The sequence below is a fragment of the Cygnus olor genome, chromosome 15 (assembly GCF_009769625.2).
Source record: "Cygnus olor isolate bCygOlo1 chromosome 15, bCygOlo1.pri.v2, whole genome shotgun sequence".
Taxonomy (NCBI): Eukaryota; Metazoa; Chordata; class Aves; order Anseriformes; family Anatidae; genus Cygnus; species Cygnus olor.
In genome coordinates this window covers 10,198,370-10,222,491 of record NC_049183.1, presented here as the reverse complement: position 1 = coordinate 10,222,491, position 24,122 = coordinate 10,198,370, and the positions used below count along the sequence as shown (strand labels likewise).

The 24,122-nt window shown below is 38.4% G+C and overlaps 1 protein-coding gene and 1 long non-coding RNA gene across 5 annotated transcripts; one reads left to right on the top strand and one right to left on the bottom strand.

Moving 5' to 3' along the window:
- The first annotated feature begins 191 nt into the window (after positions 1-191).
- LOC121078387 lies at positions 192-13,428 on the top strand. Of its 4 annotated transcripts, none has more exons than XR_005824541.1 (5): positions 192-334; positions 444-718; positions 2,595-2,677; positions 3,348-3,481; positions 13,339-13,428. It is a non-coding gene; the product is annotated as an uncharacterized LOC121078387 (long non-coding RNA). The 4 variants fall into 4 exon arrangements; XR_005824543.1 differs by lacking the exon at positions 13,339-13,428 and adding an exon at positions 9,719-9,922; XR_005824542.1 differs by lacking the exon at positions 13,339-13,428 and adding an exon at positions 8,584-8,662.
- Positions 13,429-14,065: 637 nt separating this feature from the next.
- Positions 14,066-22,260, bottom strand: LOC121078385 (small integral membrane protein 10-like protein 2A). Its single transcript, XM_040574538.1, has 2 exons — positions 21,962-22,260; positions 14,066-20,605 (listed from the first exon to the last, which is right to left on the bottom strand). The coding sequence occupies exons 1-2, from the start codon at positions 22,145-22,147 to the stop codon at positions 20,585-20,587; spliced, it is 207 nt and encodes a 68-aa protein (XP_040430472.1). The 5' UTR covers positions 22,148-22,260; the 3' UTR covers positions 14,066-20,584.
- Positions 22,261-24,122: the final 1,862 nt, after the last annotated feature.

Sequence of the window (24,122 nt, the reverse complement as noted above, 5' to 3'; positions counted from 1 at the left end):
CGCCCCCCGCCGCCTCTCCCCCTCAGGGGGCGGCAGCTCGCCCGTCGTGCCGCCCCGGGCCGAGGGGCCTCCCTCCTGCCCTCTCCCCCTCTGGGTGTTCCCGGCAGGTTTGGCCTGGCGGAGTTGAGGCCACGCAGAAGCGTTTCCCCGGGGGGCTACGGTGGGAAGGGCTGAGGGGAGCCGTCGTGCTGGGTATCGCTATGGCCGGGGTGGCTTCTGGGCTCTGTGGTAGCCAGAAAACGTCTGCAGAGTCCGTTCCAAGGTGTCTGCAGAGCCGCAGAAGTCGTTCCAAGGTGTCTATGAGGGAAAAAGGTGACAGGGAGATGACAAGAAGGTGAGGGGTGAGAGCTGGGCTGGTGTCACACTGTCAGGGGACGAGGTGGGTGGAAGTGTCCGAAAAGGAGCCTGAGGCTCATGGTGTCTGTGCTCGTTTCTTTCTGCAGTCTTGCTTGCTCCTGATGCTTTGGTCTGCTGCTGCAGAGATGCTGTATGCTTCCCCTGCTGCAGTGGTCATGAAGTTTGTGTATAAATGGGACTGCTTCATATGCAGCAAGGGGTTTGCCTGGGTATGTATCGTCTGTTTTGGTAAGGGAAAAGATTTGCCTGCTTACGGGATCTAGGAACTCAAATATCTGTGGGATTTCCTAAGTCCTTGCTAAAGATCGTCGGTGCGATACCACAGTGGTCAGGATATCAGCTGCCTCCAAAGTCTGTAAAGGTAAGCAGAAGTGTGCTGGCACAGACCAGTCTTCCTTCCTTCCCAGGCACCACCCCGCTTTACTTTTTAAAACCTTTGGTGTCAAAATTTTATTCAGAGAGGAAACTGGGGGAGGAAGGGGTCAGCCAACAGGAAAATATCAGGGTTTTCATTTTCCTGTTGTAGGCTGGCATGGGACAGGATACTGTCTAAAAGCTGTGTCAGGAGTGCTCACCTCTGGACACCACTGCTAATCGGTGGCTGTTACATCCATCCCCTTTTGCTGAGGGCTGAGCTTTGGTTCTTACAGCTGCTCTGGTAAAAAAGCATTTACCTCAGCGAGAAATCATAAATGTCGTACCCTGCTAAGATACTCCTCTGTATTTCATATTTTAAATTAACCTTATTATAACTTTTATCAGTTAGTGTATAAAAAGGAGATGATTACATAAACAGAAGCATTGCCGTGGTAGGAGATTTATTTTGAAATGTGTGTCTATGAAGTGAATACGAATGATTTTTAAATAAATTTGAATGTGATGAGCTGACAGTGGGTTCTGAATATTTTTGCACACTGAGCAGACTTAATTTACATTAGAGGGGAATCTGTTTCATGAGAAAAATTCAAATTTTATTTTGATCACAGATTGCTTTCATTTATCTGTGTTGTTTTGCACATTTATATAAAATATATTTCATTCTGTTCTTGTTTTGTTTAGCAGTATCGTTTTTCCCTTCCTGTATTCCATTATGGCTTAATATGCTTTTGATACACAGAAAATTCTACCGCAAAATGAAAGCCCAATCATTAATTCTTATAGCAGAGAAGAGTGAGCCATGGTCTTCCTCCCACTGCAAAATTCCTGTTGACTTCAGTGGAAGCAATACTAAGGTTTAAAATTCTCAAAATTAGTAGCAAAGATGAAAATGATGTTGTGATGCAAGCAAGATGAGAAAAAAAGGATTGCCCCAACTATAAGTGATCAGTTGGGATATTATATAAACCTCATGCTGAAATCAGATAAACTTGTGAAATAAACTAAATGTTCTTTATTATAACCTAATTATTAACTTGAGCAAACAGTTATATTTCCAGTTTTTGCCCTATTGAATATGTAGCTTACGCTATTGTAGGTTTGAAAGATATATCATTCAGTATCCTCTCAAGGAAAACCTGTTCTTTCAGTCCTGTTTTAGTAGGATGACTTACCAATGATACGAAATATAAAAGAGCATTGAAATTATAGTGTCTTCTTTAAGGCTGTATGTCTCTTTTTAAGATCAAAATTGTTACCTTACTATCTGCTTTTCACATGTTTAACTTCAGTCTGTCATGTCTGGCCAAAAAACAAACTAGGGCAGAAGATTTTTTGAAAATGTACAGAATAAAATAAAGAATTACAGTCATAGTTCTACAGTGTAATTAGAGTGCTTCGACCATACCAGAACAGCTCTGTATTTTTTGGTAATTCAACAATAACATTATTAAATACTGGGCAGTTCCCTACCAACAAAGAAGCAGATGCCAGATAACGAGACAGGTTACAGTCTCAGCAAATTTTAGGATGCACTCCAATAAAGTATTTCTTACTCATGTGAATAATTCTCTCACATCTACTTTGTTTTCCTGAACTTTGATCATTCTTCTGTTATGAAACATATCTATTTTATTTTTCTCTCTGTGTTAATAAGGGTTTCAATCAACAGTTTTGTGAAGATTATTTGATCTTTTTTTTCTTGCTTGCCGTCCCTTCTGTAGTCATAGCTCTATTTTTACCACAAGTATGTTTTGCCAGTTTTATATCCACAAGTCTAGCCTTCTGTGTTGGAAGAACTTCATAGTCTGTCATTCGTGTAAATAATAGTCTAATAGTTGGTCTGTTTAAATTATTTTTAGGGGAAAATTGGGCATTCTCCAAAAACTGCTGTTGGTAGGATTGATTCCTTGATGATAAATGTGGATATTTGCTGAATTTTCAGGTAATATACTTTGCCTTTATTTTCCTTTCTCAGATAGCTTAGTATCTTTTTGATTAAGTTTCCACTAAGTAGTAATTTATCACATTGTGTTTCATTTTAAGGGGTCAGGAGCACATCTGTTATGACATTTGTCGTAACACAGAGAATCAGTGAAGACAACTGAATCCCTTACATCATATTTTTGTGGCTTAAGTGACTCATTAAATCTTGAGCCATTTTTATGGATTGCAATTTAAACCAGACCCCAAGTGATAGTGAATGAAAATCGCTCTTCCGCCCCCCCCCCTTTTTATATATGTTTTTTAATAATTGAAGAATTTAGGTGTAGGAAAGCCCAGTTGGTTATCACATCTTTTCCTCAGCGTGAGACAATTCCCTTTTTTCTGGATTACTATTTATCAGTTAATGGAAATTCTGAAAAGAATCTTAATTATTCATCTTCAGTTTACTTGTAGAAAGAAATAAGCTTAATCTTACCGTGATAAGTTTCCTCTTTCAGTAATGTAAATGTTGCAGTGATGTAAAATACCATTTTGTGATTATAGATTTTGTAAACTTTTAATTTCTAAACAAAAGCATGAGCTATGGTGGTGTTCGTTACATGAATTACAACAGGAAAGTAGATGGTAACATTATCTATTAAATACCATTCTGAATTTTCTCAACACAGAAAGAAATAAGAACCTGCCATTGTGCCATCAGGCTGGATGTCAGTATCTTACACAGGGAAATGGAATAATGCATCTTACTGTTGGAAGGAAGAATCTGAAATCGTATTTGAGGAGGCAGTCATCATGCATGCAGGTAGTCCCATTTCATATGTTCAAGACATCACTAATTGGCAACTTTTGCTTATTGTGACTTTGTTAGATTTGATAAGAAGGATTTTGTAGTTACCTTTAAGGAGACAAGTTACTCTTAAAGAGCAAGCATCTATACACTTTTAAGAATACATTCTTAAAGAAAATGGATGCATCTTTTAAAGAATATACATACATCTTAAAGAACATAGATGTTGTGCAACGTTTTGTGTACTAGAATTATTTGATTGATTTTATTGCTCACTTAGATGCTCACATGGTTGGAAAAGTGGTGCAAGCATTTCATTTCCTGAGACAATATCTTTTCTGAGACAGTCATCGATACTCAGCTGTTGTATTAAAGATTATTTCTGTTTAAATTCTAGACGATCAAACAACTTTTATTTTTTAAGAAGCAATGCCTGATAGTTTCCAGGAAGGAAGGTCTTAGTCCATCACCATGTCTTTTTTCCCTGTTTTTTATTTATTTATTTTTATTTATCAGTACTTGAATAATCTGGTATTCTTGAATCCCTAAGGCAAACTCTTTGACTTCCTCTGTCTGGCAGATGGGTTTTAGTCATGTATTGCTTCTCAAAATGTTTGTGCTGTCACACACATCATATTTGTCTCAGCTGGAAAAACACGTTTATAGAAAATCCTGTTTGCTGGTTGTCTTAATGGTTTCAAGAGGGCTTGCACTTTTCATTTAGTCCAAAAAAATTTTACATGTAAGTATTTTATATTGCTTTGGGGAACATCAAAGCTCAAGCTTAGCAAGTAAATCATATTTTATGAATGGTGCTTTTCTGTATGGATAGGAAGCTTATTCCCCTAAAATAGTCGAAGAAGCAAAATTAAATGCTTGTTTAAATGCTTGTTTTCTGAAAAATTTATGTGCTCTTTATGCAAATTAACTTCTAAATCACATCCTGATTTTTATTTGTGACATATTTCAAATTCCAATTCTTGACATATTTTTAGGCTTTTTTTCAACACTTCTAAATGACTGTAATCTATTCTTAGCATCAAATACTACTGGTTTTGGAAGTCATTGCTGGCTTCCATTGTGTAACACTGATAGGGCCACTGGTGAGTGATTGAGCGAAGAACACCAGAATGATCCAGTGAGGAAAGCCAAATGCATTAAAAACCATGGAGGCCCACCAGCTCTGTAAGGCTTACGATGTGAAATACACTAAGTGTTAGAACTTGTTCTACCTGTATTAATTATGCATAGTACTAGAAACAAACAGGATGCTTTTGAGTATGAAAGCTGTACCTAAAATAACAGAAAAAAGATGACTTGGATTCAAAGCATCAGGTCTGAAACAGACCAATAGTGGGATTTTGTATAGAACTTGAGGGGTTTTTTTATCTAAGGGAAATGAAAGAGCTTGATATAAAGTAGTTCTCCAAGGGAGAGCGCACTGACTACGGCCACACTCTGTTCTCACCCTGATAAATAGCCACAGTCTGTGAATTCACCTCTGCTGGTAATTCCAACTTGAGGTGGCTGCAAATATTACTGCGTAGCGCTCTTCAAAATCCCAGGCCTTGGTGAGACTGAAAGTCCTAACTCATCCTACCCTGGGAGCTGTAGCTGGCTGCAAGCCACATATGAGTCCTGCTCTATCTACATACACATGGCAGCAGTTGAAGGATTTATTGTAGTAATGCTGATAACAGGGGAGGCCCCCACGGTTCCTTCCTCCCCGCCTGGAGAAGCCTGCTTAAACAAACAGTGTAAAAGGGCTGGCATCCCAGCGTACATATGGCAGCCAAGTGACAGGCTGGACTCGCTCATGACGTGCGATGTTAGAAGGGTTAGACCAGGTGCTCTTGTTGATTCACCAGCGAGCATCTGAAATGCAATTGCATATCTCCACGTGAGCTGGCTCAAATCTGGCTTTTGGCAAGTCAGCAGTGCACAAATCTGGGTTTAATAAGTATGGAACCATAAATTTAGCCAGGAGTAGGAACTGTCAACTAATGATGGTGATTTTTAGTGCCCTCTTAGCTGTTCATGTAACTGTTTGGAAACCATGCTGTAAATCAGAATACTCAATCCAGATTTTAGAAGTTCTCTCCAAAATAATAATTTTCAACCTGTATTACTCCATTGATCAAGTTTACACCACAAACAATTGAACTGGCAGAATTACAGTGCCAGTTGTTAGACTGTGACACACAGGTGGTGTCAAAAGAAGGCAGAGTGGTGGATAGTTGTTTTGTCAGTAGGGACAACATCCCTGTATAATCCTAATTTTATTCCGAACCACAGGCTCCCATCAATTTCACTTTCTGATCCCTCATGCTCAGCCCTTCTCCAACTGTACCTAGAGCCAGACTATGCTTGTCAATACCTCATCTGTGCACTGCTAGATCACCTAATGGTAGTAAATTGATCCAGATCAAATATGAGCATGTAATTGCATTCTTGTCAAGATCAGACAGCTGCAAGTCCCAATGTTTAGACCACGCTTTAACCTGGCTTTATAGTGGCAGCTGAAATACCAACTTTAATTTAAAATCAGGGGTAAAACCACTCTTTACTCCTTGTTTTTTTTTTCCTAAACGAACTTGTACTGTTGGGTTAAATATGTCCTAAGAATTTTGTGCCACGTGGCCATCCAAAAACTGAATTTAATGTAGCATGAAATTGTAGTTGTGTACTGGTGAGAGTGTGCCTTCAGCTTCTCTTGTACGTTATTTTCAAATACATAGCTCCTGATGAGTCCAGAAGCAAAGGGAAAATGATTCCTCGTTAAATGGTGGTGTGTAGTATTTTAAATTCTTACTGTCTCTAACCAAGAAAGGTCCCTATTTATTCCAACTGCTGTAGTTAGAAAAAATATTCAAAGTCTGAAGCAGAACAACACTACCTAAATCCTTTCCTTCTCGTGTCTCTGCCCACTATTTTATTCCTTGTATGTCCTCATAGATGTAAGAAAAATCCTGTACTCTTCTGTATCAAAGCAGAAATTTTTTGGTATTTTCTTGCCATAAGAAGTGTACTTCCAATTTAAAAAACAGTTCTTCACCATAATTGTCTTTCTTGTGCTGTATTTCTCTTTAAAGTCTTAAAGAAAAACTGTCTCTAAGTGCAAGATGATGTTAAGGGAGAGTCGAAGTTAAAACTTGGCAAGCACTAAAACAAAGAATTTTTCTAAGGAAATGGTGGAGACGGGTCAAATTAATTCCTGATGTAACTCCATTTACCTCCGTGCGGTTACATGAAGGATGAATTTGGTACCTTATGCCTCTGGGGTCAGAAAAGGATTTCTGTGATCTCAATCAGCAGTATAAAATATCATTCTTAAGAAACAGAATTGTAAATTAAGCCTGATAGAACTGTCTCTGTTATTTTTAGTCTATTAATATAACTGTAAAAGAACAATAGGTCTAGAGAACAACAAAAAGGGCTTCATAAAAAGACTAGTACATGATGATTTGCAGCCAACATCCTCCATAACAGTTTGTGGGAAAAAGGAATTATAACAGACTGTTAAAATGGGCAGTGACATCAGGGACAACTTCCCTTTCTTGTAAGTTCCAAAAGCTTTTCTCTAGTTTGCTGCATTGCATCTTCAATTTTTTTCCTCCAATCTCATTCTTCTCCCCTGACCATCTCTAGTTCAATTGTCCTTACCCTCAAGTTTCTTTTGGTTCCACTGTGTGCGCAGGGATCTCAGGTCTCTCTGTGGCTTCTCACTGCTGAGTTAATCTAAATTCTTCTCTTCAAGCAGAAACATTCAACGTCTTTGGATGGAGAAGGGAGAGGTGTTTGGCCTTTGCCCTAATTTCTTTTTAGATTTTAAATTTCGATATGCTTAAATTTGATATGCTTTAAAGCAATGTATTTGCACTCTGAGAACCCAGCTTCCATGTGTCAATCTGTAGTGCTCAAATATCTATACCCAGAGATTACTTCAGTTTTAAAGCCTTGTTATGAAACATCAACCTCTGCCTCCCCATCCCACTCCCAAATTGAGGAAATACTTCTAATAGCAATATGTTAAGATCTTTCCATAGTATAATGTAAAAAAAAAGCCACGTAGTACATTAGTGCAATTAAATTGAAATCAAAAGTCTGTCTTTTTTATTCTTAACAACATGCAACTGTCAGTTTTAATACAGAGGAAAGGATCTATGTATACATGCATATAAAAGATGTGAAAATACAAAGGCATTTATTGAAAACAGACAAAACCAGGAAGATGATAAAATAGTAGGAGGAAGGGGCCTCAGATATAAAAACTTGCTTTGTATAGCAGAATTTATCACTAAAAGCTAGGGTTGGCAAATTGCCACACTTTAGATACAATAAGCTATGTAATGTAAAAAAAATGCTTGACAGTACAAAATACAGTAGATGCATTTGCAAAACTAATGTCCGACCAAGAAATTAAATAAAACATTTTTTGAAGTTTTCTTTTTTTTTTATGTGTATCTTTAAAAACTTAATTATATTTTCTAATCCTGGAAATCTCAGTTGTACAGATGCTAGCTCTCCTCTTAGGATATCTGCATTAGGTGTACCATTCAGCAGGATATTGAAAATTTCCAAATATCCAAATTAAAAAAAGATGATGAAGATGCATTTTGAAAGTAAATTTTTGTTAGCCAGAACTATTGAAGCATGTTTTATAGAAAGATTATTCACATTTTAAAATACCTACAGTTTTAATCCACAATGTACTCATGTAAACATGTACTGCTAAACATTTTCAAACTGGATGAAGAATATTTTTTCGTGCAGAATATCTTTTCCATTTCCTTATTTGTTTCTGGGAAAAGATCCAGAGCTTTAGGAAATAAGAGGACACTTATGCCTGAAAGACTTGTCATGTAAAAGTTTTTGAAACCTGCAGAGAACACTACAAAAACATGAGAATCTTGGGTATTTAGTTCAGGTATTGTATCAGCTTAGAATAAATGAGCTCTCTTCCGCAAGGACATTTTCTTCCTCTGGCCTGGCAAGGTCAGAATTCTGGTCTTCCTGCTAAAAGAGAAACCATTTCAGTAGATGATATGGATAATGAGCACAGCTAAATTCTCATGACTAACAGAATCATGCCCTTACTCTCTATTCCCATCTGCAAGGCTTTTCCAGAGCTCAGCATGTATGGAGGATACCAAACCTGAAAAACAAGATGGCAGATAACTACAGTTAAAACAAACAGATAATTTTTTCAACATCTTCATCAGATTTACAAGATAGACTGTTACCTGAGTACTGCTCATATTCTTAAATAAGGTCTCTCTCACAGCAAAAAACTTCTGTAACTTGTTGACAGGAGCTATTATCTCCTTCATAGATTAAATCATTCCATGAAGTATTTTTAGGCAGTTCTTGTATCTGAATCTTCAGCGTCCTGATTGCTTCTACAGAATTTCAGATTTACTCTTTATGAAGAACAGTAGCTTGGCAGTTCTTTTTCTAGGTGCTGCTTGTTCCCTGAAATGGCCTGGACTTTCTGCATAAATTGTACAAATCTCTCCATTCTATAAATGTACTTCTTTCTGCTTTAGTAAAGCTGAGATACATCATTATAAGTTAAAAGGAGATAAATTCTTCATTATTCTTCAGCTAAAATAAAAAAATGCTTAAAATTATTAGAGAGGAGATAAATTGTTTCTGCTAGGTTATGAAACTGCAAATAATGGCAGATACATGCAGATAAAGTATTTTTCTCAGAAATCTAAACTTATAATCAATTAAAGATACTGTATCAGAATGCTGACCATGGGCAATAGGAACTAGTAAAGCAGTAGCTTTATCACAATGGGCTTTTGGAAGATCCACATTAATTCCACAATAATGCAACAGAAAAGAAAGGTATGCTTTTATCATGCTTCATGTACATTGAGGAATGTATTTCCATTCTTTGCTACCAGACTTCTAATAATTTATGGAAAGTACTTAAAACTTAAGCAGAAATACTCTTGAGCTAGAAAAGTATTCATGCATGTGTATATTTATGTAAATATGTATGTCTATATACATGCAGGCAAAAAAACTACAATTTCATATTTTATGCTAATGAGACAGTCTTTTATCTCTAGATCATAGGATTAGAGGCATTCCTGGTTGTGTAATGAGCAAAAGACTCTCTGAAGGCTGTTACAAAGCCAGCGTGGATATCCTGCCTTGGTTCCAGCCCAGTTTTGAACAGAGACATGGCGCTCACTTTCAACAGCTGGTTCTAATGGGAACTCTTTCTCGATTCCTTTACAGACACCATTTACAACACACGAGGAGCAGACTCCACCTCTAACTTTGGAGTCTGCTTGAGTAAAATCATTTCTCCTCCCATTCTGCCAATCATCAGCAATTGTTTAACACTTCTGTAGTACTTCTTAAATAAAGAAAGCCACAGCTAGTAACAGCAAATTAAAAAGATGTCATCAACTGAAGTAAAATTCTCCCTGAATTACTGAATTTACTGGAAGCTGTGGTGTCTTCTTTTGTAAGTGGAAATTGCAGGGAGGCACTCTATTATTGCTGTGCCTATGTATGCGTCACAGTTGCAACACCCTTTAGGATAACTGGGAGAAACTGACTGGGGGATTCTTCTTTACGATAAGAACATTTATAAATAGAAGAAGAAATTATTACAACATGACAGTGTTTGTCAGATTAATTTGAAAGCATAATTTGAATAAAGATACTAAACATTTTCTCTAACTGCAGCACCAATGTCAAGCAGCTGACTTTAAACAAAATAATGCAAGAGACAGTACATCCTAGGTGAACAATGTGTGAACAACAACAACAAAAAAACTAATACTCTAGGAAAGAAAAAAAAAGGTTACATTTACTCCGCAAAAAGGCTATAACTGTATTAATGACTGTGTGCAGTTCATGTGAGATTATCTAAGATTACAAACCAATATTGACTAAAGCTATGTAAAAAATGTTAGCAAAAGTTATCAATTTAATCATTCAAAGAAAGTGCCAAATGATACCATTTTATAAACTGGAATTCCCAGCAGTTTTCTTTGTTTTAGAAGGCCACCCAGTGTGCTCTAACTTTGGACATTGTGTAATTTACTTTTCTAATTCTCAGCTACTAAATGCTGACAGTGTGTTTCTAAATAATACATTTATTTTAACAGTGTTTTTTGCTAGGAGCACACTATTTGGAAAGTATGCAATGAATTTGAAACCACCTCAGACGCATGGTATTATATCCATTTGAACTGCTGGAAGGGTGCACGTTGACTCTACTGTCAGCAGGCCTGGACCATTAACTTAGCCTAAATTTAAGGACATTCCCAAAAAACGCAGGTCCTGACCTCGTAGTTTGGTTCACATAGGGATATCCTCATGCTTACAGAGCTCTGATTAAGTCAACAAGGCTAGGCATCAGTACTGATCCTGTGTGATTGGATTACAGGATTAAAGTTGTGATTTGTCCTACTAAAACCACTTTAAGTTACTTAAACAGATAAATCCAACTATCAGATTTCTTTTCTAATTGATTACACTTTCCAAAATGAAACAAACAAACAAACAAACAAACACCTTGCTTGCTTCACATTTTTAATGAACTACTTCACCTTCCTGTTTACTTTTTCATAAGGTGTATCTAGGGCTGGAAAGATAACAGAAATAACAACTCTGAGGGAAAAATAGTACAGGTGTTATTTCGCTTTCCCATGAAACTGATATAAAATACTTTTGCTTTTTTATTCCCTCTGATCCCATTTCCAGTTCTTACTTAAGTCCATCCCCCCGTGGCCCCTGTCCTGGTCTGTTTGACAGAGTTCTCTCTGTAAAGGAAAGTCAGCCCATATCCAGGTTGTCTCATCTCATGCTGTAATTCACATTCCTCATCCTATGTTCCTGGTGAAAAGATTTATCAAAAATAACCAAGGATACGTTCAATGCTTTTTTTTTTTCTTCTTTTTTTTCTTTTTTTTTAATTTTTTTGTTAGGCCTTCCCCTGCCCTGGGTTTATTCCTTGCCTCTCAAGCTCTTACATGCTAGGTTGAGAAGAGTTGTCCTGCATATGTCATTATCTCTCACAAGCTAGAGTATCTGCTAGGAGGTGGAAATGCGATTCCTTCCCAGGCAGATCAGCTGCTGGATTTGACAAGCACGTATGAGTAAGAAAGGCTTACCAGATGTGTTTTCACTGATAAAAAGCATTCTTTTATAGTAACTATAGTAGCAATAGCAATATCCAAAATACAGTTGAAGCTTTGGACAATGCTATTTCAATAGGGGCCTTTAGAAAAAAGCATTTCCTATGTGGAGGAAAGACAGACTGCTAAATAATCCATTCAGGAACAGCTATAATGCCTTGTGGATACTTTATGAAAACATTAGAATTTACTGTAAATTGAACAAGTAACAAAGAAGCTTGATGAAGCTTTAAAAAAATACAGTGATGAAAATCTCTACAGACTTCTGGATTGCTGTGATTGCAAAGTAAACAGTTTAGCTAAATAGAACTTAGAAGGTACAGTTACCAACTGCAAATGCCTGATTATAAGCCAGGAAGAAAAGTGAGGAAGAACTCTGAAAATCATGTTTGACAGTGACAACACAGACCACACAGTTATTATTTCAACCAACAGATTGTAGGGAACACATACCATATATCACAGTGAAGGACTAAAAGCCTGCTATAGTCTGCACAGATGTTCTCCCTAAGCAAGCAGCTAGAGAACAGAAGATGGAACCTGACCTAAAAGTGACCTGAAAGTATACAAGCAAGCCCTTAGAAAGGTGCTCTACTTCATCATATGTTTTTTTAATCTTAATACCTTTATATTGTAGGAGAGGAGCAAAGGGCAGAAATTGGAAATGTTATAATTATTTCTAACTCTGGAACAAGTCATACGTGCTTGCAGTCATACTTGGAATGCAAGGCTTAAGATCTGAAAGGCAATTTATAGGAAGCTCTGCTGTAGAAAAGATTTTTTATTACAAGAGGCCAGACAGGAACACTGAGCTCAGAAGGGTCATTTGTGAATAACTTCCAGCTTAAGTGATTAAGGGCTCCAGCCACTAGCCCGACCCACCCCTCCTCCCCACACATAAAAAAAGGCGTATCAGAAACATCCTGTTTGTCACTGCTGCTGGCTTTTTGTTCAATGAGCAAGAGGGGGGAGCATTTGACTTGTGTTGGTTTGGGGTTCTTTGCCCTTAGGGATACTTTTAACAATGCATAATACTTGAAAGAATTCTGAAATATTGATTTTTTTTTTCTTTGAACTATAAGGTTAAAGATAAATACATTTTGATATGCATAGAAAACATTTATGATAACAAATAAAAGCAGCACTTCCTAAGGCTCAAAATACTGATAATGTGCTTTACAAGCATGCTTGACAACAAGATCCTCATCCTTTTTTTTTTTTAAATGGAAGGTAAAGCATTTCAAATACCTTTCAAAAACCTTCTTCTAAAGAGATAAGCATAATTTCATCATTTTGTTAAATTATTTTAGTTTGGTTGGTTTATTTTTTATTTTAAGCTGCTATCATATCTGCCAGAAAAGACAAGAGCTAAGAAACACACTGCAAAGGTGAAGGATGTATGAGTCTAAATTGCCAATTGGTTCCTTTGCCAATTTCAGATTCACATAGAGGAGATCTGTGCTCCTCTACAATGAGAGCTCTGTTGTGAAGTGCAGAAAGAGGATTGATGGCACTCTGTTAACTGTGGATGTCTAAGCATATGCTAAAACCTCATGGCACCTCCTAGACTATTAGATTTATTACCCCCCTTTCTTTTTTCCTCACGTTAAATTCATGTTTTGAGGGAAAAGACACTCAACATTTACCATTAATAGTATGTTTGAATTTCACAGCCATTTCTTCAAAGTCAATATCATTTCTTTTCAGAATGAATACTGCACATAACAGTAGCATGTTTCCTCAATATTGTCACTTACAGCATCAAGGGACCCTGAGAACAACCAAAAAAAACATAAGTTAATTATGTCTTTTGATTCCAGAATAAATCATCCGGTAGCAGCTTTCAGTAGGGAGATCTGAAGTGTGAAGGTTTTCTGGCCATTTATTTTTTACTGCTCAACATCAAGCAGAAAATAAATGTTTATTCGACTCCTCTAGTGTCACTTTGGTCAGCAAAAGCAGTAAGTCTAGCATTTAAACCCTTAGGAAAAACATGCAACAGTATTATCCTGACTTATGCAAGAGAATTGCTGTGCATTTTCTACATGTTTATCATGGTTTTCTTTGCTCTTCTAAAATGAAACTATGGTGCAAGACTAGACCTAGTTAGTAAATACCTTGGAATTAAATTCACTGTGACTGGTTCATTAAGGTGTGTCAAAGAAAAAAAGTGTAAAAAGAAGGCCAACCAATTAGCATGGGTTGCTAATATGATATGATTAAGCTACCCTAGAGCTCAGCTACCATATTTCCAAAGCCAAGCATAAATGCACTTGTTTTAAAGGTTTTAAATGTTTGGTATGTGATAAACATTTTATATTGTCAGGAATAGGAGCTCTTAAGTTATATGCATCTGTACACCTGACTGAAAGATCAGAATGAGGAGCAGCACAACTAGCTCTTCCGCTGAGCACAGACAAAACATCTTTTTTAAAAGACTTTTATTCGTTTTAAATAGCTTGATAAAACCCACCAATCGGTATTCAGAGTTCAATTGTAAACAGTTACAGTAATTTACCACTGTGTACTGATTTTGTACATTAAGCTATTTGCAGTGACAATCCATAAGACAGGTCAAATTCATCATATTTATAAACTGAAATGCACTGTACTAAGATAAAACAATGCCATAACTGAAAATATTCAAAAGACTGATGTTTAACTCCCTCCTGTGGTGTAAGCAAGCAGCATCACAATCGGCTCCTGGCAGCTTAGACAGCACTATTATTCAAAAGTCTGTATTCATTGCATTAGGACAACAGATTTCAAGTTTACTATGGAAACTCACAAGTTGAAAAGTGTTATAATAAATTTCTAAAATACATACAAAGTTGTAAACATCTTTCTCTGGAACACACACAAAAATGGTTTGTGCCAGCCTTCTCTGTCTCCCACACTGTAATAAAAAAATAATTAGGCCAAAGACCAAGGCCATGGACTAAAATTGTTTTGCATGGGTAACATCACAGTTCACAGAAAGTATTCTAGTGTCAGCATTTAAAATTAGTGTCACCAGCAGGGAGCAGAACCCATCTTAAAGGAAGTTCATGGAACACTCATCTACTGATGAACCAGGCACTAAGCAATAGATTTACCTATTTTTAGTAACAAAAGCTTAATTACATCCAGATATTTTTATATTTGAAGAAAAGGTGAAATTGACTACAAGCAGAAAATAGAACATTGCTACTTGGAGAAGATTGTTTTTTTAACCATTTTTGCTATCAGGTTCTAACTATATCTATATCTTGCACAAAAAGAGATTTTCCAAAGAGACTATAACTATATTGAGATCACACAAACACATAGGATCATTTCAAGGCAGATTTTTTTTTTTCTGGAAGTCCCTCAGGCCATTTTCAAAAATGTATTAGTTTTCAAATTGATTTCGGCATTAACAATGAAATAACTGTTTACTTGGTCTGAATCTTGTATCACAAATTCCAAAAAGACTAAGATCATTGAGATTTTGGAATGCAATACAGAATTAATTTCAAAGTACACACTAATACGGCTTACTTAATGCAGGGTAATAAAGAAGGATAGCTTCATTCTAGCACATCCATATTATTATTCTTATTTTCACAACAACTGCCAGCAGGTAGATTATCTGTGTCCTTGTATTGAGTATATGAGCTGATCATAAATATTAATATTTTCATAAACAAGTTGTTTGTTTGAAAGTTCTGTCAAGTGCAGCTCCTCACTGAGGATTAGAGGCTTTGTAGTCAGAGATACCAAAAGGGAATTCATCACAAGTATTACAAAAATCCTAAATTTTTTTTTTCCAGTTATTGACTGTGCATCACAGAAACAAGCATCAGGACACATTTTGTAATACACAGTCTAGAAAAAAAAGTTTTAAAGTATTAAGAGTACATTCATGTGATTTTTTCAGAAATTATGCTATGACAAAGTTTTGAAGCTAGTGTAACTGTTTCTTAAATTTCAGCCTCAATGTATTTGATAAGCCCTAAATCCTAGCTGCAATTCTCAGCTGACAGAAGTAAACAAACTTAAATATTAGATTTTAATCAAAGCAAATGCTTTGTTGGGAAAAAGCAGAAATATATCACACTGACTACTTACTGTTCTGTAAGATATACCACTTGCCATACACCCTCATGCCAGACTATGGATACTTGCATCTTGATGTGGTTACTGTCAGTTTGTTATGCATTACAGGGGAGCATTTCTGAAATTACACAATTTCAGCATATGCTTATGCTGAGGAATGATGTGGAGGGAAGAGAAGGAAAACATAAGTAGGATCAGGCCATAATTAAAAACAAAAGGAACAACTTGACAATAAGCTGATATATTGGGGAAGTAAGTACAGATTTGCTTCTTCCAAAAATTAAAAGAATGTATACTTTTAGTATAGGTATACACACACTCCTTAAGGAGGGGCAAAGGAGGAAAAAAGGAGGAAAAAAAAAAGCAAACTTTGGCAAAGTTTAAGAAACTGCCGTCTTTGAAGTTGTAAAAAAAAAAAAAAAAAACACAATAACACTGAAGAAGCAAGAGGCTAAAAACTGTCTACAGTTAAAACTGTCTCATGGTGCATGAGAACGCATACAAATAGTTTCTATGATTGCACTAGCTAATACCACACGGCGAATTACAACATCATCTCTACTGAATTTTGCATTGTAATGTCAAGAAGTAAATAATAGTTTGCATAAGCATTCCAACATCATACTGTGATAATACATTTTTATCCACATGCAGAGCTCTGTGCACATACATTTAAAAGTATATTTTCTTTTTTTTTTTTTTTAAAGCAGTACGCCATATAGTAAATTTCCACTTAAGTGTATGTTTGTGGGAAACTATTAGGCAATTCTCTAAATATTGAGTATTTTTGTTGTTTTCTAATGACAGAAACACAAGTTTCCTATGTAGTACAGGAGGGATCTGGACACTGGTCGATGAAATTCTAAAAAGCAAGAATTGTTTAATAGAAATACCCCTTTTCAGCAGCAGTAGAATAGCAGGACTTAAGAGGAACTGGAAATAAGAAGGCAACTCCCGGTTCAGTTTAAAGATCCCTTGCCCCTATTAAAAGTTATTTTTCTGTACTATAATAAATCATCCAAAAAACATTCTCAACCCTAACACACATTTATTCAGAAAAGCAATTTCCATATAGAACTTAGAGGCCACAAAATTCCATACAAACTGGTTCTAAGCAGAGACATTTTCTATCTTTTGAGATGAGTTGATAACAAAACATTTGTGGAGAGAACAGTGGCCTAAACCATATATTGTGTTTGATTTATATACAGTTTCAAAGGATTGACACCCTTTTGGTTTACTATTCTCCCACTAGAGAAGAAAAAAAAGCCATTTGAGCATTGTCTCTGCTAGTCAAACAGTTCTATTAGTGCAAGAATAGTGTTTCCCATTTATGGCCTCCCCATGCTTAAAGTGCAGTATATTACATGAGATTTCAGCATACCAACCATCCTTTATTTGAGTTTCAGAAGGAATGTTCAAGTTAGAAAGTTACCTTTTAGGCTTCAAGCAATAAAATCCAAGGCAAAGTACATAAGCTATCTTAAAAATGGATTAAATCCACTCACTTAAGACATTAAGTCTTATATTCAATATACATATAATACACAAAAAATAACATGTCACTTAACTGTATTGTATCTGTATTTAAAGTGATCCTGTATTAAGTAATTAAAGGCCACTCAATGCAAATTTTGTTTGAAACAGGACTATGTTATCTGGACTGTTATACATAGTATGTTTCAACATTCCGAGATTCCCACCTGCACAGGCTTATCAATAATGAGACAGCCCTTGGCACCCCACTGTACACACAGTTAAATTCTGATTAACAGGTGGTTTCTCTCATTTTTCCTTTTTTTTTTTTTTTTAATCACCATTAAGAGTCAGTGTGTTAAAAACTGGATTAGTAACTTTATGCCTTCAGCAACGCCTCTTACCTGTTAACATGACAATACTACTTACAATCTTTTGTTTTATGTACCTGTGGTTCCCAAAATACATGGTTCCCAAATGACGTACAACAGAGAAGAGAATCTTCCAGGCCATACTCTTCATCTGAACAGAGGGGGTTCTAGGCAAATACAGGTACAACCATACCAACAGATTCTCTAAATAGGAAGTTCAAGCAATCAGTTGTGGATTCAGGACTATGTTTGGGTGTGCAACTTTAAAAACAAACAAACAAACCTCACCATACCCATACCAGAAGATGGTATTTCTTTACCTGTGTAGCTGCTTATAGAATTAAAGATGCAGTTGCACATTTCTTTTAAGCAATCAAGCCAGCTTAACAGGCTCCAGCCCCAACCTCCACCTCCATTCCTGTACCCACAGCTCTGCCAGCTGTTAACATACAGCAGGGTTAAACTGTATACAGACAACAGTTCACACCATAACTCAAATAAGCCACAGACTTTTGGGGAAATGTCTTTGTTTCTTGTGTTTTGGGGAACCACATTACCTCAGCAATCTTGATCCATAATGCTTGCGTTACTACCACTGCAAGAGTGATAAACTGCAGTAGTGGAGATGGGGCAGAAAAGTATGAACGGCTTGACGAGAAGGAAACTATTACTGTCAAAATAATTAAGATACATAATGCATTATTATTTTGAAGTTTCTGTAGTTTTGTGACTAGAAGTCACATAGTCAGAAGTCTAGAACTTTAACAATTAATAAAAATACACACCAGGGAAAAAGTTATTTTTTTAAATTAAAGCAAATGGCTTTTTATGTCTTCTAACATCCAGAAGAAATAGTCAACCAGTTGGGATAAAAGCACAACATGCCACCTAACACAAGAAGTAGTATACCTTACTTTTAGCACTCAAGTAAGTGCTTAGAAAAAGATATATCCTCCAATATCTCGCCCCATAACACTGCTAACCAACATCTCATCTTCATAATCAAGGACTTTTCTATGCTAGTATACCAACACTCAAGCAAACATTAGAAACACTACTAGGTTTCCAGGTCAATACAATTCAAACTGAACGTAACATCATCACTTACTTTGTTTCCAAAGTGAAGTAGGCTAGATAGTAAAAATGACGTGATGTGTCAGCCACTGGCACGAGTTTACTCCGCATTAAATCCTCACTTTTAACTCAGACTGAAGAGTTAGCTGAAGACATATCCTAAGCCATCACATCAATACCTCCCTCTTTAGGGACGTCCACAGAGCGCACTAAGCCTATATACTAATTCAGTTGTTGAGAATTTTGGACACTAAGTTCAAATTTTGACCTACTGCACAATGAGTTTCGCCATCTACGTGTCCACAGGATCGTATTCCTACAATTTCTTATTCACAAGCAGCTCTATTGATTTCAACATGCTTGCTCCATTGTTTGCCAAACCCTGTTGTCAGAAGTCTGTCCCAAAGCCAAAGTCAACAGGCCAAGAAATGATTACTGTGCCTCAGTGATAACAATCACTATTTCAAGGAAAGAAAACGTCTCTTAAAAAATTATTTATAGTGTGTCTATTGTAGCCCAATAAAGCTCATGAGATCCTGCTTAAGTTAGAGCAGTATCACCCTTGAAAAGGAACACTGCTGAGAATTATGCCATATTGAAGACCACCACCCCAACAGCTTTCTGATTCATAGTGTTCTAAGGACTGATACATAGTTATGGTTGATTTCACACTGGGAATTCAATTCTACAAGCGGGAGTTTCGTTGGAAATGGTTGTAAACAGTAGCCAAAGTACTCAGCAAATACAAACCCTTAAGAAAACAAAATGATCTGTGCTAAACAGTCAACTTGAGTTCTAGTCTAGTGTTAACAGGACACCTGCAGAAGTCCCAGAAAGTGTTGAGATTAAGTTCGTTCCAATCAGAGGCAGACATTCTGTACTAAAAAAAAAAAAAAAGCCTCTTATTTCAACAGCCAGTTTTACCAGCAATTACACAAGTATAATTTTTACTTTAGCTGTCTATCAGTAAAACCTGAACTGCAACCTTGTCTCCAAGTGAATCGATTCAGTTTCTATTAGTGTTAAAAAATAGTAACTATTAAAATTTTAGTATGTTTTTACCTTCACTACTGCATACCAGAGACCTGCTAGTGCAAAAGCTAGGACAGATATTACTAGCTGTATGACGTGAAAACTGGTAGTCACATATCGTACACTTGAAAGCATTGTCTTATATCCAAGTGGTTGCTCTGAAGTAACAGGGCTTAAGTAACAAAGAAAAATACACGATTTCTGGTTGTTTAAGAGTCCCATAGCATAATCATTCAGTGAGGCAACTGGAACAGAATAGAAATCAGTAAGCCCACCAAACGCCGGCTCTTCAAGAAGTGCAAGCTGCAATTCATTCTCTGTGCTGCTTCTCACTTCTAATTCCAGAAACTGCAGTTCTTGATTACACTGCACCTTTCCCAGCCATGCATGTGCAAAACATACAAAGTTATCTCCTGGGCAGCTTAAGCTAAAGTCTGCAGCAAAACTACGAGCTTTCTCCAGCCAGCCCATTACTGAAATATTAACGCAGTGAGAAATCCCATCAAGCCTGGCTTCCCCAGAAGAAAAACACAGACAAAATGAATCTTTCCAAGGAACTGCTGGACTTGAGTTTCTCCCTGCTGATTCACTCAAACTCAGAGGCATTTCTTTGCCAACATAAGGCGGAGGTATATTAATAAAGAGAGAACAATTCCTGATGTTAAAATAAAATAATTCTTTTTGTAAACTGCTACTATGATTCTGAGAGTTGTTCAACACGGAATGTACACGTGTCAGGTGAGCTGCAGCCTTGTGATGATCTGGGCCACTGTCACATACTCTTCCTGGGTTTAAATCTTCTTCCTTCATATTCCTATAGAAGACAAACATAGCTTTGCTGTTTCACAGCAGAATGAGCTTGAAGAGGAACGTGACTGACTGTAGTTGCAGCATAGAGTGCAAGCAGAATAACAAGTGACAAGTCAGTGGATCTCAATATGGACCTAGGGAGAAAGAATACAGAAAGTTATTACACTAATTTCCCACCCAGGTTTTTTTTTTCTAAGCTCATCCCACAAGAAAAAAGACTCATCTTTTCTCTAGCTCTTAGTATATAGAAAAATAAAAATTCTTTAACATAAAGAGGAGCCCAAGTGCAGAACTTAAGAGTAGTCCAAACAGACAAGTCACCCTGAAGACTGCTTTGAACATATCTAAAGGGGTAGGAGGTGTACCCAAATATAAACTTTCTTCTGTACTTTCAGTTTAATGTTACCAAAAGAGAGTTAGTAGCAAGCAACAATGTGAGTCAGCAAATGAGCAGCTGTAAAGATTGACTGTGTAACAGCATGATTTTCCCTTACCAGTACAAACGCAGACTGTAACTGATTAGAGACTTAACGTTAAAGGCAAATATTAAAGTCACGTTCCTGTAAACAGAAGTACATGCTGCAGTCAGTCAGAGACAACGCCGGAAATCAGGAACGTGGTGTGAACAGCTTCCCGAAGGGAACTGGCCAGACTGGCAGTTAGAGGACACTGCTTATACTGCAGCCAAATGACAAGCTGATGATATTACAAGAGAACCATTACGTAGCAACATAGATAAGAAGCAAAGGCGAGGCGTTTTTAGCCACCGAGCTTATTACTATGCCATGTGAGTAATTTTTGGCAGCGTGGCTCAATATCAAGCTTCAGAATTGCACGACAAATGCGTCCCAAAAATAAAAATATGAGACACCACATTTTGACCTCTTCCCTCTCCAGCGTGCCTTTCACGAGTCGCAGGCTGCGACCAGCCTTATCTGTTAGCACTCGGCCACCAGCCAGACATCAAAACTTTGAGCACAGTTATGTTTACAAGCAGAGAGCAAGCACCCAACCTTTGGCTACATCAGATGTCCGTAGCCTGCTTCTGTTGCCAGTTATGTTAAAAGCAAAGCTTTCATTTCAGCACCAAACCAATAAAACTTCCACCCTGTGAGGGATACCAGGAATGTCTTTAGGTCAAAGCTTGTTTAGGGAGCCCCACGTTTTGTAGAAGACAGGAGAGACATTAAATTTGAACTGTCATTTTCATGCAATTACGTTATTACTTAAAGCTACCCCTGCATTCTCCCTGCTTGAACTGTTCTTGGCTTTAAACACATCATTTTATTAGGAAATTATTTTATCAGGCGCCAAGCACACGACACCCGAACAGAAGCGCTCCCAACCCAAGCTAAGGATGCCCTCAAGGCGAGGATGACTCGGTAACGAGGACAAACGTGAGGGCGGCACACGGGGGCACAGGGGCTGAGCAGGGAGCAGCCCCGGAGCACGGTGCCGGCCCCGCCAGCCCGGCGCCGCCGCCCACCCACCTGCAGCCGCACGTTGAGCATCATGGAGGCGACGATGTAGAGGTACGGGAAGTTGATGCGGAGCTTCCAGGCCAGGTCGAAGAAGATGAGGAGGGTCCTGGTCAGCCCCTTGCAGAACACGCCGTACGACCTGGCCACTGCCGACTGGGAGAGCCTGGCAGCCAGGGCGGACAGCGCCGCCGCCATAAACCCGCGGCCCGGCCCCGCCGCCCGGGCCCCTCCGCCGCCGCCGCCGCCGCCGCCGCCGCCGCCACCGGCTGTCAGCAGCGGGGAGGAGCCCGCCGCCGAGCGACGTGCGCGCCGCCGCCTGCGTGCTGCTGCGTGCGCGCCGCCGCCTGCGGGACGGGGCACGCGTGCCTGAGGGCGGTGCGCGGCCGTTGGGCCCGTTGGGGCGGGCGCGGCCCCTCAGCTCCCTCAGCCCGGGCACCACCCGCCGCCGGCCTTCGGGTGTTGGGAGCCCCCGGAGGGTGGCTGGGGCTCCTCACAGCCCTTCCCAGGCGGGCTGGAGAAGAGAAGCCCCAGGGCTTGGCTCGCTGAACCTCCTCAACGCAAATTAGTGGGCTGTCTGTATTGATAATGATTTTTGCTTGTTTTGCCCCCCCCCCCTTTTTTTTTTGTAATTCTGTTCTTTATGCAGTTCGGCGATCAATTCTGAAAACCACCTATTTCCACAAGGAAATGCTTTCTATGCTTTTCAAGCCAGCGCTTCAGTTCTGAATTTAAAAGCAGTGTTCAAACATAGGTTGCACTTAAACATTTTGCAGTCATACCCTAGGAAGCTCTTTGAGGTACATTATCATCATGACACTTAAGTTTGCCAGTAGGGAAAAATGCCCCCCCAAACAGACAACCAATATCATTTATGAAGATAAGGAAACAAGAAAAAAATGCCCTTTTCTACCAGAACTCTTCTATATAGTTTCATTCAATTAACTTTCAATAACTGTAACGTGAAACAGAAAAATCAATCTATTGATCTAAACTCCTCATGAAATATTATTTTATTGCCACAGGATCACTCTGGTGCACAGAGAGAAATTCCGGTACAAAATTGGACACGCTCCCAGGTTTATCTGCAGTCCCTTTGTCTGTAATGCTGTTTTGTTCGTTAGTTACATAATAGAGCGGAAAACCCCTGGAAAACTCACTCTGTGTCTGGAAACTGTAAACAGTCCAATTAAGGAGAATACAGGCACTGGCTTGTGCTCTCAGGAACTGGAGTATTTTAAGGATGCGGTGTGTTTTGAGGGCTTGTCCATCCTGCAGGTGAGGAGGTACCGCAATACCTCCCTGCTGCCTGAGGTACCAGGCAGCCCCTCCAGCCTGATCGAGATGGGTAGAACGTGGTTGTAAATGGCAGAATCAGTCACTGGAGCGGTCGTTAACCGGTTCTTTCACCTTATCCAGCTTCTGAACAGATCTGGAGGAACCCACTCGGATCTCAGGCCTTCAGATAAGCCTCTTATGAGTGTGGAAGTCCAGGACCACCTTCCTTCACTCCCTGTTCTTCGAGTCTGGACAGCTGTAGCTCACTGCGGTCATCTAAGCAGATCTGACTGAATGTCAGACTGTGGAGTTAAATGTTCTCTCAGAGGTAAGATTATCCTACTGATTCTTAAAAGCAAAACACTGCTTATTCAGATCAAAAAAAGTATCAAAGAAAATGCATCTTTTAGAACCCACCTTATCAGAAACCTATCCATCTTCCCCAGGGTTTCCTAGCAGATTCAAAGCTCTTTGGATCCCTCTTTAGTCACAGATGTTAGTCAGTCCTTTAATCAAAGCTGAAGAATCCCCTTTGAGGCCAGGATTGATCTGTCTATGATTTGACATCTCTGTGCCTGGGTCTCTTGAGCCTACCTGCCACTATTCCAAGGAAGAGACAGGACTTAGCTGCACCATCTTCATTTTGGAGAACATGAAATAATAGCCTCCACTCTCCTCACAACTTCATTCATAAAGTGTCCTTTAGGTTATTTCAGCATGTCATGCAAAAAAGAGAAAGAAAATGATGTATATTATTCATAGAGTTAATGCAATAGCTTGCAATTCAGAAAGGTTTCCAAAGATGGGCACATGCTTCTTTCTGAAAGCAGTAGTATTACTGCTGTGTAATGTGTCTATGTCAGTTCAGCTTGGGTGTTTTGTGAAGGCAGTGGTG